At 39.1% G+C, this 15254-nt stretch overlaps 1 protein-coding gene across 7 annotated transcripts in view; it reads left to right on the top strand.

The window, feature by feature from the left end:
- The window catches only part of hspg2 (heparan sulfate proteoglycan 2), a 517600-nt gene that overhangs the window by 349677 nt on the left and 152669 nt on the right, over positions 1-15254 (top strand). For all 7 annotated transcript variants that reach the window (XM_051930340.1, XM_051930335.1, XM_051930339.1 and 4 more), the window contains 6 exons: positions 97-189; positions 2059-2142; positions 2413-2643; positions 7860-7973; positions 12147-12274; positions 12943-13029. In XM_051930340.1, the coding sequence (XP_051786300.1) occupies positions 97-189; positions 2059-2142; positions 2413-2643; positions 7860-7973; positions 12147-12274; positions 12943-13029 (737 nt within the window). The remainder of the gene's footprint in view (positions 1-96; positions 190-2058; positions 2143-2412; positions 2644-7859; positions 7974-12146; positions 12275-12942; positions 13030-15254) is intronic.

A 15254-nucleotide genomic window follows, 5' to 3' on the forward strand; every position in this document is an offset into this window, starting at 1 on the left:
GTGTGCTTTAAAAAACACACAAAAATAATCTAACAAAGCACTTTGGCGTGTTTGAAAGTTTGCTTTGCTCTCATACTTTTGTTTTCTGTTTTCCAGGTTGGATCATATGGGGGTCGTCTACGTTACACTCTCTCCTACAATGCTGGGGCAAGGGGTTCTCCATTACGTGATGCTGATATCCAAATCTCTGTGAGTATCATTAATTTACATTCAGTTATTTCCTATTAATGAAGGTTGATTATGATGCCTACAGTAAAGCTAAAACTTTAAGGTCTGGCGTCAACTCCAAAAAATGTCAGATGTGGGGTTCGTTTTGTTATAAACCAATTTTTCAGCTTTTAGTGCACAGGCCTGCAATACATTGGCACGGCAAGTTGATTTATGGCTGCTCTTCAATCAGGATCAACCTTTTCTTATTATGACATTGAATTTTTTTTTAAGATTTACAGTTTTAAAAACTTTTCATACCATTAGACCTTGAAAAGAATAATTTGTTTTATAGGAAGCTTTATAGGCCCTTAACCTCATTATGTGGATTTTATCCATCCATCCATTATCCAACCCGCTATATCCGAACTACAGGGTCACGGGGGTTTGCTGGAGCCAGTCCCAGCCAACACAAGGCGCAAGGCAGGAAACAAACCCCGGGCAAAGCGCCAGCCCACCGCAGGGCGGGCACACACCAAGCACACACTAGGGACAATTGATGATCGCCAACGCACCTAACCTGCATGTCTTTGGACTTTGGGAGGAAACCCACGCAGACATGGGGAGAACATGCAAACTCCACGCAGGGAGGACCCGGACCCGGGTCTCCTAACTGCGAGGCAGCAGCACTACCCACTGTGCCACCGTGCCGCCCCATGTGTATTTTAATCATTCTTTATTTTAAATAGCACAATTAGGAAAATGTAATGCAACAATATGTTTTACCGACCAAACAGGATTATAGGGCAATAGAAACAGAAAACGAGAGTTGGTACTAATAAAACCGGAAAGAAAGAGATACAGTCTTAGACGAAGGCAGGAACGATGTGTCACAAATAATATTTGTGGGTGTATACATTTCTAGTTTTCATATAAATATAAGTAAACATCCTGGAGAGAAACAGTTTTTCAAAAGTGTATTTGTCGAAGGGAGTTTTGCGTGAAGAAGAAGTAAATGGTTCAGAGTATCTGTTTATGGAAAAGGGGACTGAAACACTCAACAGCAAATTTCTTCAATCAGTCCAAACAGTTCAGTGGTGTACATACACCAGAAATAGCTGGCATCAACAGGAGTTTGTCATTTTGAAAGAAATTCACAACTACTCTGGCAAGTAAATCACCAAGATGAACTCCGCAGACAACTGCATATCAGTAATCACAAACACCTTTAATGTCTACAGTGTTTTGATTAATTATATCAGTGGTGGTACACCACTGCCTTACTAACACATTATATCTGCAACATCTTCTCAAGTGTTCAAAGTGGTGGGACCACCAAAGAAGCCATTAAACAAGCAGTTCTGAGATCAGCGTTCACAGACACAGCACTTAGAGAGCACTTTCCTGGCATCTCAACACACTGGTTGAAAAACACTGGTCTAAATGATTATACAGTAAGTAGGTCAGAAAGCTGTACTGTATTGCGTTACATTTTCAAATTAATAAAAAAAAATCCTTCAATTATTTGACAATTTTCTGTTTTAAAATTTACAGTCATAAGTTTAGATTTATACTAATAATTTAAATTCCACACTAGCTAACTAGCCAAATTTATGTAGGTTTGTGCACAAGTAATGCCACACTGCTGATTTACAAACCACGAGGCGGACTGGACAGTTACCATATTTGTTTTCTACAGCGCCAGGACTGCAGCTGCTTCATAGCCATGCTTACTGACTCCAGCTGAATTCTCGATCACGGACTTTTATTAACGGTGATTTGCACGGCTATACATTATGCTTTCAGGGCTGCCTGCCCATGTCTTCACTTTTCGATTTAATTTTTATCTTACTCCAGCTTTCTAAGATAAGAGTGAACAGTTTGATTTCAAAGTGTTGCCTTTTGCTTTAGGGTAACGACATCATGCTTGTGGCATATCACGATGAACACCTGAGGCCCAAGGAGCAGAGGAGCTTCGAAATCGTCTTCAGAGAGGTAAACTATTCACAATTGTTTATCATTTAGCATTTGAAACCTATGAATACAGTCATTCCAGACACACACACACACAAAGACTAATCTCACTTCCTTCTGATTCTGACAGTGAGCACTCTCAATAACAATACAAGGCATCTTCTGTCATGTGTGAGAGAATCTTTGATGGTTTAGTTGACTTTTCACGTGTTCCTACTTTGTAGAGCACGTTTGATTAGGTCAGACATCACTAACAATACATTTTCTTCATCATGTTATCTTTTGTTCTAGCAATTCTGGAAGAGGCCTGATGGACAGCAAGCCACTAGAGAACACCTTCTGATGGTCCTGGCTGACCTTGATGAAATTTTGATTAGAGCCTCCTACTCGACCGACATGATCTCAGCCAGCATTTCGAAAGTCAGCATGGACGTGGCTGTGCCTAACTACACTGGTCTCCAGCAGGCCTTGGAGGTTGAACAGTGCCGCTGTCCTCCTGGCTACCAAGGCCTTTCTTGTCAGGTGGGTACTGCACTGTGCCCAAGCATGGGATGTGGAAGTGGTGAACCCTAGTAGTAGTACTGCCTATGCTTATAGACATGTAAAAAGTGGAGATCTAAATGTTAGGTATACTGAGACTATGGAGACAATAAGACACCTTAGGGTAGTGCAGCCCACATATGGCCACTTCTCATAATTTCATAACCATTCTGTTTTTTAAGAAGAACATATTGGTTATTCGTGAACTGACAAAAGGAAGGTAGTCATCAGGTTGAATGAGGCCCATTGTGCCCTGTTTTCATGCTAGTGGAGCAGATAATGCAGCAGGATTAGGAGGTTTAGCAAATAAATTAATTTAAGGGGAGCTGGAGACGGTCCTCCAAAAGTGAAAACCAAAATAGCCGTGTGCCACAGTAAGAAAATGGACAGTTATAGCTGGGTATCTTCAGGTATCAAAATAAAAAAATGGGAAGTTATTCACATAATATCAATTCTACCCAAGTCACACACCTTCTAGAAATAGCAACACAAAAAAGACAATGATTTCTGTTTGGCTGTTAATATGTTTAACCAATTATATTTTACTAGCTCAGCTACCTGCCTAAGACAGGTTGGAATCTAAGTAATCAACGTAGACCTCAGAGTATTGAGCGTTAACAGTTGCAGTGCACCATCTAATGTATTTAGTAATCCATCCAATAATAACATACGTTGCATTTGTCATTCCAAGTGATAAAAATGTTTGTGATGCACCACCTGTTGGAATGACAAATACAATGCATATATCTTGGTTAAATGTTGTTTGGACTGGGTTTCATAAAAGCAGTGTTAATATTTGTGATGCGCCATCTGTTGGAATGACAAATGCAATGTATTTTATTACTACAGATGTTTGTGGTGTGCCGTCTCTAGAAATGATTATTAAAAACTCCTTGTCCAAAGAACCTTAAGAAAAATGTAAAGTACACCAAAACTGCCACTGTCAGTCTCCATAATCAAAATAATTGACTGTCATAGCTATGAGAAAATGCTTTCACAAAATTCTCATCAGTTCCTGAACTACTGGTTACTCTTTGTTTTTAATTTAAAGGTTGGATGAGGAATTAATCCATTTTAACTATGGAAATATCTCATAGAAAAGTATCTAGTTTTCCACCAGGAATTATAACAGACATAGAAAAGAACTACATCAGTTACTTATTTACAGTTAGTTTCCTAATACCCATTGAATTAATATTTTACCATTTTTTTAAATGATCAGTTTTCTACTAGCCAGACTAACCCTGTCTTTGTAATCCTGTGATTGCTCTATTGCTCTTAATCTATAATAATAAAAGGCAAAGCCCTCACTGACTGACTCACTCACTCACTGACTGACTGACTGACTCATCACTAATTCTCCAACTTCCCGTGTAGGTGGAAGGCTGAAATTTGGCAGGCTCATTCCTTACAGCTTACTTACAAAAGTTAGGCAGGTTTCATTTCGAAATTCAAAGCGTAATGGTCATAACTGGAACATATTTTTTGTCCATACACTGTAATGGAGGAGGCGGAGTCACGTATCGCGTCATCACGCCTCCTACGTAATCACGTGAACTAAAAACAAGGAAGAGATTTACAGCACGAGTCACACGCGGGAACGAAGGTAAATGACGTTAATTTTTGACTGTCTTTTAATACTGTGTAAGCATACATATTAACACATGTGCAATTAAACGTGTGCATTTACGGGGTGATTTCTCAGGCTTAAAAGCTCACCTTTTATCAAACGCGGGAACAAAGGTAACTGACGTTGTTCACTGTCTTTTAATACTGTGTAACCATACATATTAACACATGTGCAATTAAACGTGTGCATTTACGGGGTGATTTCTCAGGCTTAAAAGCTCGCCTTTTACTAAAAAGGTAAATGCAAAACTATTTTCAATCAGTTTATTGAAACGCTCCCGTTAAGGATTGCAATAACATATTCGCGAGATAAAAGAACGAAGTAGGGGGAAATGGAGGAACAGCCGCAAACAGCGAAGAGCAAAAAATTAATTAAACAATTGAGAACGGAGCGAGTTAAGCATACAAGCATGTTCATAAGGGAAACAAAGCACGGTGTAAAATGTAAGTTTAAATTAAGTTTATAGAAACGCTCCCGCTGCGGATTGCAATAACATATTCGCGAGATAAAAGTTTAATGAGAAGACACGAGGTATAAACGAACCACACGCCGTGGCGCAACGTTAGGGGCAACAGTTTCAACCATTCTATGATCTGCTTCTCGCAACTGAAAGATGGCACATGGCGGATGTTAGCCGACTTGCTGACCGCAACGTTAGGGGCTTCAACTATGGCGCTGACGCCACATCTCAGTGCCAACACTTTGCAGACTGTACTTAAAAGACACGCCCTCCTCACTGGACAGTTAAAAACACCAATCAAACTAACGATGACATCAAGTATTACCCAATCAAAAGTAGGCATCTTCATAAAATGCGTGTGGGATGATTTGCATGAGACGCTGCTTTAAAAAAAAAGATAAAAAAAATACGGGATAAATCCCGTCCAGTATTGATTCAAAACGGGACGCGCAATTTATGTGAATGTATGTATGTATATATCTATGTCTATATATATATATGTAGATATGTAAATTTGTATATGTATATATATGTTTATATGGATGTGTATATACGTATGTATATGTACATATGTGTATATGTAGATATGTATATATATATGTATATATATGTTTATGTGTGTGTGTGTGCATATTATATATATAAAAGACAGCAACACTCATAACATATATATATATATGTATATATATATATATATATATATATATATATATATATATATATATATATATATATATATATATATATATATATATATATATATACAAATATATATATAATATATGTGTATATATATATATATATATATATATATATAATATATATATATATATATATATATATATATATATATATAATATATGTGTATATGTATATATATATATATATATATATATATATATATATATATATATATATATAATATATAAATATATATATATATATATATATATATATAATATATGTGTATATGTATATATATATATATATATATATATATATATATATATATATATATATATATATATATATATATATATATATGACAGCAACACTCATAACAATGACAACACAATTACATTGACAATCATGTTACGTTATTTTTAAAATGTTTCCTTTACTTTTTCATAACCTCTTTAACACACTACTTCTCCGCTGCGAAGCGCGGGTATTTTGCTAGTCCTTAAAATATAAGCAAATGAAACCCTTTCAAAATTCCTTTGTTTGTGTTATGATTTTCTAAACTGAGAATGTGTGACATTTTCTAAACTGAGACAACTGTGTTGAGCAGTTAACATAAGGAGCTGTGGTAAAAGTCTCCTAAAAAGACCCTTATTAAACATGCGTGTTGCGTGTGCTGAGAGGACACTGCACATGTTAAAAAGAAACAAAACCTGATGCAAGGGAAAAACCTTTCTGTACACTCAGATTATACATTGACATTTAAAGACATGAATGGACTAGTAGTAAAAGTGATTGATACGTGGTCACAGGCACTGCGTGTGCACTCTGCTGTTTAGTAATGACAACTGCAGCAGAACTGATGGAACATTGAAAGAATTGACAGCTATTTTTGTGAAAGTATGAAAAGCAAAATATACATTTGATGTAAATGATGTGTCGCACAAAATCAAAAGGTGCTGACGTTAAGAGAGCTGATAATGAACAGCCACAGGAAATGTAGATTTTGATACACACCCAAATCGACAATTCTCCCTAACAACACTTAAGCATGACACAGCATCCACCTTCTGACTTCATGTTGTGGCACGCAGCTGGGGGTGGCACCCAGCCGGGATGCCCAGGAAGACAGGAGGAGGGCTCATGCCTCCTCCAGACCACGAGGGGGCGACCGCCCTGGTTCCTTTGGGGGCCACAGGTGCAGGGCTTGCAAGCCTAACCCTGTAGGGGCCCATGGTCTCCGCCAGGGGGCGCCCCCATGCCTGAAGGACCCTGAACCCCAACACTTCCGCCACACCAGGAAGTGCTGGGGGGAAGAAGACTGGGAACACCCGGAGGGCTTCTGGGAACACAGCCGGCACTTCCACCACACAGGGGAGTGTCTAGGGAGTGTCAGGGATCACCTGGAGCCCATCCAGGTACTTATAAAAGGGGCCGCCTCCCTGCAAAGCAGGACTGGAGTCGGGTGAGGAGTGGACGAAGTTTGGAGGCAGGAGAGAGGAGGCGGCCTGAAGAGCAGGCAGAGAGTAAAAGAGGCCTGGACTTTGGGGGAGTTTGGTGCTTGAGGCACTGGGTTGTGCACTATTAGTCTGTAAATATTGTAATAAACGTGTGGTGGACTGTACAATGGTGTCTGTCTGTCTGTGTCCGGGCAGCTTATCACAATGTCTAAACAAAAAACTAAAGTGACTGTCTAACTGGAAATGTAGACTTGCCTGCAATGTTTTAACATGTAATACTGTACATCTATAGCCCACAATGCTTATCTAGATTCTATTCACTGTTATTGACAAATAGTGGTGATAATAGACAGACAGGTGTCGTAGCAGACAGAAGCACTTCTCAAATGTGTGAAGCCAAGTAGCTGTCTCTTTTCTCACTGTGCTCATTAAAATGTACAAATTAATCATTGAGCTTCAGTTACCTGAGCTCCTGAATTGACATCAGCAATTTTAGCTTTTTATTTTCTCTCAGCGTTTCTTTTGCTCTCTCTTGGAACCTCTGCAGTTTAAAGTGCATGGACTAGAGGAATTGGGGGGCATGTGTTTTAGGAAGAAGCCCTGTGGGTGTAGCCATTGCAGTGCTGGAGTTGACCGTTATTCACTGCAAACCTTTTAACAAGTTGTCCCAAGATGTGTATTCTCATTTGAGAATCACGTCTGACCCAGTGTGACTAAATAGTGCCAAATTAAGGACCTGACTAGAAAATTCATAACAGATTCTGATCCACAAAGGTGAAAGAGAGCTTCAATTTAGCATTTATGCTGCTAAGAGAGTGTCCACTCAGAAGAAAGATTTGGCTACTGCCTCCACTCTTGGATACTGTAATGAATTTCTTATTCTTTTTAGGTGTCCTTGCTTACTTCTTATATATCTGGGGTACTTCTGCACTTTATAAATACTGAGATGTTTTTAATTTGCTTCTAGGACTGCTCTCCAGGGTACACTAGGACGGCTGGAGGACTCTACCTTGGACACTGTGAAATATGCGAGTGCAGTGGTCATTCAGATTCTTGCCATCCAGAGACTGGGGCCTGTACGGTAAGATCAGAGTGAGCAGTGGTCTGCCATACCAATCCTTAAATCTGTATTTTGTACAGAAGACTACTGACTTAACTTTAAATATCAAGAAGAATTTAAGGAAAAGAGTAGTGACAAGAAGATGTGCACACCAAAAATAGAATAATTCCCCTAGAACAAGAATTTTCCCCTAGAACAAGACAACCATTTATTAATTAGTAAAATGTACAGCCAACAAACCAATTGTTTAACTAAAATGGATCATTGATAAACACAAGCAGGTCAATGTAGGAAAAAGAAGAGATTTAACTTGTTAATTAATAATATGCTTTTCCTTTGGTAATGCTGGTAATTAATTCATTCATTTGATAAGGCTTTACTTTATTTATCTTATTTTTCTCTGTAAGAGGCAGTGTCTGGTCATTAGACTTAAATTAAGGCAACTGAAACACACCTGTTTTAACAAACAAAATAATTCAATTTATTGATTATATGTGTACATATGTTGTAATAAGGAGAGAACACAAAGAAGGAAAAGGTTCGGGAATCCACCCTGTATATTACAACAGATAAATGCGGCAAAACAAATCACTGAGTAATCACAAAGGACAGAGTCCAAATAGAACTGAATGGAAAGGGGAGGTACTTTGGCTTTTATAGGTGGTGTGCAGGAAGTGGCAGGTCTGTGAGGGGAGTGGCAGAAGTGAGGTCAGTAGGAGGGTGTGGTCTGGACAGGAATGTGGAAGTTGAAGCAGCTTTAACAGGGTTTCCCTTCTGTTGATCTGTACCAGAGGGAGAATAGAGGTTAGTGCACTTTATCAACCCCCAACCTGACATCTTACCCTCAGTTAAGCCCTTTGACTGCCTGATGTGCACATGCTCGCCCCCCCTTGTCTATCAGTGGCTAACGAGTTTCTCTCTTGTCTGTCTTTCCTCGGTGGTTTCACTTTTGCGACAGATACGCTTTCTTTCAGCTTCATGCTGTAGCCTCATACTTCTTTCTTCTTCTGACTCGTGAACTTGGGGCCGCCTTGCCGGCTCTTTGACTTCATGCTATAGCCTCGCACTTCCGGCCGGCCGGACAGACAGATACACACACTTCCACACATTTATATATATATATACAGTATATATACAGTATATATATATATATATATATATATATATATATATATATATATATATATATATATATATATATATATATATATATTCTGTATATAATATATATATACAAGGGACATTCAAAAAGTTTCCACAGTTTTTTTAACTCTATTTATTAAGAATTTCAAAAACAAATTGCATCACTTTTCTACATAGTCACCTTCCTTTGTGATGCAATTTTCCCAGCGTCGTACCAACTTTTTAATGCCATCAGCAAAAAATGTTTTTGCCTTCACTGTTTCCAACGAAAATATAAATGTGCGGAAACGTTTTGAATGTCCCTCGTATATATATATAGAGCTGACACAACTGGCATATACATAGTGACAAGTTCAAACAAAGCTTATTTCTTCTTCTTCTTCTTCCTCCTTCAGCTGTTCCCATTAGGGGTTTCCACAGCATATCATCTTTTTTCCATTTCTTCCTGTCTTCTGGATCTTGCTCTGTTACCCCCATCACCTGCTTGTCTTCTCTCACCACAACCATAAACCTTCTCTTAGGCCTTCCTCTTTTCCTCTTGCCTGGCAGCTCTATTCTTAGCATTCTTTTCCCAATATACCCAACATCTCTCCTCTGCACATGTCCAAACCAGCATATTCTTCTTAAATACCTTTCTCAACAATACAATCACAATCAACACTGATTCCTCTCTTCTATCTTCTTCCTTGAACTACTCTTACTTCCTTCTTCCTACCGACTCCAACTTGACCTAAATGATGTCGAGAGGATCCTTTTATCTTGGATCCAGGAGTACTTTCGGTACCAGGACATAGCCTGATGGAAGCATTTCCGGGTCAATCAGAAGTTCCCTAAAGCAGGGAGCGTAACTCTCTGTAGCGCCCTCTGGCAGCACTCACAGACCATAGCAGGGCATTCTCACTGAACTACAAGTACGTACTAAGATTCCTTGTGTATACTGGGATGGCCCAAGGTTACTACCATCTAGCGGGTTGGAGTGGGGGCATATGGTTCTCTCTCCATTGCTCTATTATGTTGGCCTCCTGGCCAGTAAAAGTAATGGAGCCAGTCCTTGCTGGGATGCCTGTTCATGTATGTGGTCTTTTACAATATATATTGACATATAAGACAGAACACATCTAGACTATGAGTCAAACAAATGTAACACATAATAGACTGGATGCTCACTGGTTATTTAGAGTTCTAATTTATCTTGACACGGAAAAAACAGGTCCATGATGCCAAGACTTTAAGTATGATGTCCAATTTAGTGTGGAGTTATTGCTGTTGTAGCTCTGGGTTCAAGTGGAGGATCCTTCTAGCATTCATGTGCACTCTTTCTGTTTGTGACATGCTCCTTTGTTTGTAGTGTTCTATGCTTTTCTCAGCTAGGCTCCTTGTTGTGATATCTGCAACTTCATAGGGAAAAGCGTTACTCTTTCTGGCACAAGACTTTAGATGCTGAAGTTCCCTTCCTGAAGTAGTGGCTGCTTCACTGTTTTTTCAGACTGGTTTCAGTGACTGGCACAGAACATGGTTTAGTAAAGCATATCTCAGCTTTCAGATCCACAAAGAGAAGAGAGTTCAGCTTTCAGCTCTCCAAAGGGGGAACAGCTCATCAACTTTTAGGTTTCAGAGAAAGAAGAAGAAAATGAGAAAGAAGTCATTTTAAAAATTGACCAAGAGAGTTCCCAGAGAGATAAGTTCAGCTAGTTTTTGAAGGAAAGTGTAATCTGTCGTGATTGGTTTAAAGTCACTTCCAGTTACAAAAGCAGTGCCTGCTCATGAACATGTTAGTTTTTCCATCACAATTGTCACTCATTGAATTATGGGTTGGAGATGGTGGCACTGATCAAAAAACAGATGATAGAGCTGAAGGTGGCAGTGATAAAAAGATGTTAAGATTTGCACTGGCTGTGATAAGGATGGATATGATTAGAAATGAGGACATTAGAGGGTTAGCTCAGCTTGGACGGTTGGGAGACAAAGTCAGAGAGGCGAGATTCCATTGGTTTGGACATGTGTAGAGGAGAGATGCTGGGTATATTGGGAGAAGGATGCTAAGGATAGAGCTGCCAGGCAAGAGGAAAAGAGGAAGGCCTAAGAGAAGTTTTATGGATGTGGTGAGAGAGGACATACAGGTGATGGGTGTGACAGAACAAGATGTAGAGGACAGGAAGATAAAGAAAAAGATGATCCACTGTGGCAACCCTTAATGGGAGCAGCTGAAAGAAGAAGATGAAAGATGAATTATAGCTCTTTGTTCAGACTTGGGTGTCAATTTGGCAATTCAGGTCTGAATGAGTCTGCAGAGATTCCATCTCAACTCGGATTTACACTTTTGGCACCAGATGAAGTAAAGATTGATAGTCATACAAACTGCAGTTTATCCACTTTCTGGCATGTAAGTGGTAAGCTGGACATCTGCATCCATGTTAAATCTGTGCTCTTAACAGGCCATGTCTGCCACTAAAAGCCTACAAGAATAGGCAATGTCCACTTTGTCCTACATCAGTCATCATAAAATAAAGATTGACTGGGCATCCATTCTAAAAAACATTTTTGTCAATTAATTCACCCAAAAGGGACAGTTCATCTTCAAAACATTTGATAAAAGCTAAACTAAACATAACCCATCCAGCCAGTTACACTAAGAATGGGTCATTTACCTCAATCTGTTAATTAATCCCCACATTGACTAATAATACTAAAGGGAAGCCAGACATACTGACAGAAACTTTAACTGATCAAGCAGTTCATTGAGCTCCAAAGATTACACTTCAGATCAAGGAGATGTCATTCAAATCATGAGCTGATCAGCCATCCCAAAACTTTATTAGACTGTTGAATAGAACTGCTACATGTTGCATTAATTGCAGTAATATTTGCTGATGAAAGTGAATCTATTCAGCAGTAAAATTTTTCATCATTTAGGTCAAGAACAGATCAGTAATAAAATATCAGCTGGTGTTCTCTCCTAAGGATTAATAATTCATCGTACAAGCCGACAGTCCATCAACATGGATAAATGTGTACTTTCTGACTGTAATATTTACTCCCATCTCTCCCTAGAATTGCTTGCACAACACTGTTGGTGAGTTCTGTGATCAGTGTGCCCCCGGCTTTTATGGTGACCCAACTGCTGGAACACCAGAAGATTGCCAGCCTTGTGCCTGCCCTTCAGCTCACCCTGAGAACAGGTGGGTTGTATAAAACTTTAGTTCAGAAAGATGTGCTGGCACCTTCCAAATATCCTGTTTTTACTGAATTCCCATTCTCTACTGGAGGAACATAATGGGATAAAGTAAGAGTGTGCTTCCAAAGTAGAACCTCTTAGAAGGTGGACTGTAGAGCTTGTATTCTTAACTCAAGGAACATTATTATTAATTTTGGTACAGAACTTTATGGTGGTAAAAAGTGATCTTTATAGTAACTGTAAGGAGATGTTTAATTGACTGTAATCAAGTGTGAGAAATAGCCTTGTAATAATAAACCCAAGAAATTGACAGTGATGTACTAACCTGTGACATTTGAAAAGTTTATTATATGTGGACATTTCAGTACATTGAACATGATAAATTCCACTTAATAAACTTTTTTATATTTGAAAAATCTAATATTTAAGAAGCAAGCATAATAGTTAAATGAGGAAGAGCTAAAAATGTCTATGCATTCATGAACAGTGAGAACAGTGGGATAGTTGGAGCCCTTGACCTCTTTACATGACTAGAGGCCATCGACAAGAGGTGTACTTTCTCTTGATAATCAGTACATTTAAAACACTGACAAATAGCTTTGCTTGAATGGGTGCAGATGATTTCTATGATCCTATGACATCCTTGTCCTGTTATTTTTTTTTTCCCACCAGCTTTTCTCCTACTTGTGAGAGCTATCAACCAGGAGGTTACCGCTGCACGGCATGTTTACCAGGACATACAGGCCAATACTGTGAACGGTATGGTCTGACAATTTTTGAGATTCAATTTTTGGAACCAACTTTATTTAAACTTATTGTATTTGTCACTTTAGTGTCTTGTCACTTTATTATTATGTTCCACCTATCACTTTGGTATTAGTATTATTTACACAATTCCTATTGCAGTGGCATTATTGTACGCACTATCTACTGTACATTACCTGTATTGGATTGTAAGATTCCAACCCCAGTGTACCGTGATTGCATTTGACAGCCTGTACTTAATGATATTGGTATAGTGTGGTATATACTTAAATGTTTGTATCAAACTTGGTATAATTCTTGGCTACTAGTACTTAAATTTCCCTCGGCATCAATAAAGCATCTATCTATCTATCTATCTATCTATCTATCTATCTATCTATCTATCTATCTATCTATCTATCTATCTATCTATCTATCTATCTATCTATCTATCTATCTATCTATCTATCTATCTATCTATCTATCTATCTATCTATCTATCTATACTATATTGCCAAAAGTATTGGGGCACTTCTCCAAATTATTAAATTCAGGTGTTCCTATCACTTCCATGGCCACAGTTGTATAAAATCAAGCACCTAGGCATGCAGACTGCTTCTACAAACATTTGTGACAGAATGGGTAGCTCTTAGGAGCTCAGTGAATTAAAGCGTGGTACCATGATAGGATGCCACCTGTGCAATAAGTCCATTCGTGAAATTTCCTTGCTACTAAATATTCCATAGTCACCTGTTAGTCGTATTATAACAAAATGGAAGCAATTGGGAAAAACAGCAACTTAGCCACAAAGTGGTAGGCCATGTGAAATCACAGAGCGGGGACAGCAAATGCTGAGTCAAAAGCTGCAGACCTCCAAACTTCGTGTGGCTTCCAGATTAGCTCAAGAACAGTGCGTAGAGAGCTTCATGGAATGGGTTTCCATGGCCGAGCAGCTGCACCCAAACCTTACATCACCAAGTGCAATGCAAAGCGTTGGATGCAGTGGTGTAAAACAAACCTCCAGTGAAGTCTAAAGCTGTGGAGACGTATCCTCTGGGGTGATGAATCCCTTTCTCTGTTTGGCAATCCACTGGACGAGTCTGGATTTTGCGGTTGCCAGGAGAACGATACTTGCCTGACTGCATTGTGCCAAGTGTAAAGTTTGGTGAGGGGGGATTATTGTGTGGGGTTATTTTTTAGGGGCTAGGCTTGGTTCCAATGAAAGGAACTTTTAATGCTTCAGCATAAAAAGCCATTTTGGAGAATATCATGCTCCTAACTTTGTGCAAACAGTTTGGGGATGGCCCCTTCCTGTTCCAACATGACTACGTACTAGTGCACAAAGCAAGGTCTATAAAGAAATGGATGAGCAAGTTTGGTGTGGAGGAACTTGACTGGCCTGCACAGAGCCCCTGACCTCAACACCACAGAACACCTTTGGGATGAATTAAACAGGAGACTAAGAGCGAGCCAGGCCTTCTCGTCCAACATCAGTGCTTGACCTCACAAATGCTCGTCTGGAAGAATGGTCAAAAATTCCCAGAAACACACTCCTGAACCTTGTGGAAAGCCTTCCCAGAAAAGTTGAAGCTGGTATAGCTGCAAAGGGTGGGCCAACTCCATTTGAAAGCCCATGTATTAAGAATGGGATGTCATTAAAGTTCATGTGTTTGTAAAGGCAGGCATCCCAATACTTTTGGCAATCTAGTGTATCTAAATGTCAAATTTCAAATGCATGTCAGCAGATATGGCAGGCAGGCAAACAAAAGGAAATATCAGCACTTTGGACATTCTCACCCAGAGCATAGCAAATCCACAGATGGTAGACATCTTGTCCCATGTACTCCTTAGCACTGCCAAGACAAGTATAGTTAGCAGCCCTGCTTCATCCTTTCATTTTCAATATCAGCCTTGCAAACTCATGATCCTATTGTAATGAACTTAATGAGCATAACCTTTAACTTAATGACTAATTAATTAATTTAATGAACATCACCTTTCAGACTACTTGTATTTCAAACTTGTAGGACCATTCTAAGTAGATCCTAGGGATGTATACCTGTGCCCCATGAGTTTACAAACAGTGCACTCTGCTGCTTTAGCACTTCTTAGCGCAGAATAAAGGAGGTACAGAAGGGTCCAGGAATAAAGCGGGTAAGAGCATGAAACTGAATCTAATCATATGAATAAAAGAAGAGTCCTTTAGAATCAAGGGCATCTGACTACAATGTGCCTTAGGC

This window comes from Erpetoichthys calabaricus, chromosome 8 (assembly GCF_900747795.2).
Source record: "Erpetoichthys calabaricus chromosome 8, fErpCal1.3, whole genome shotgun sequence".
Taxonomy (NCBI): domain Eukaryota; kingdom Metazoa; phylum Chordata; class Cladistia; order Polypteriformes; family Polypteridae; genus Erpetoichthys; species Erpetoichthys calabaricus.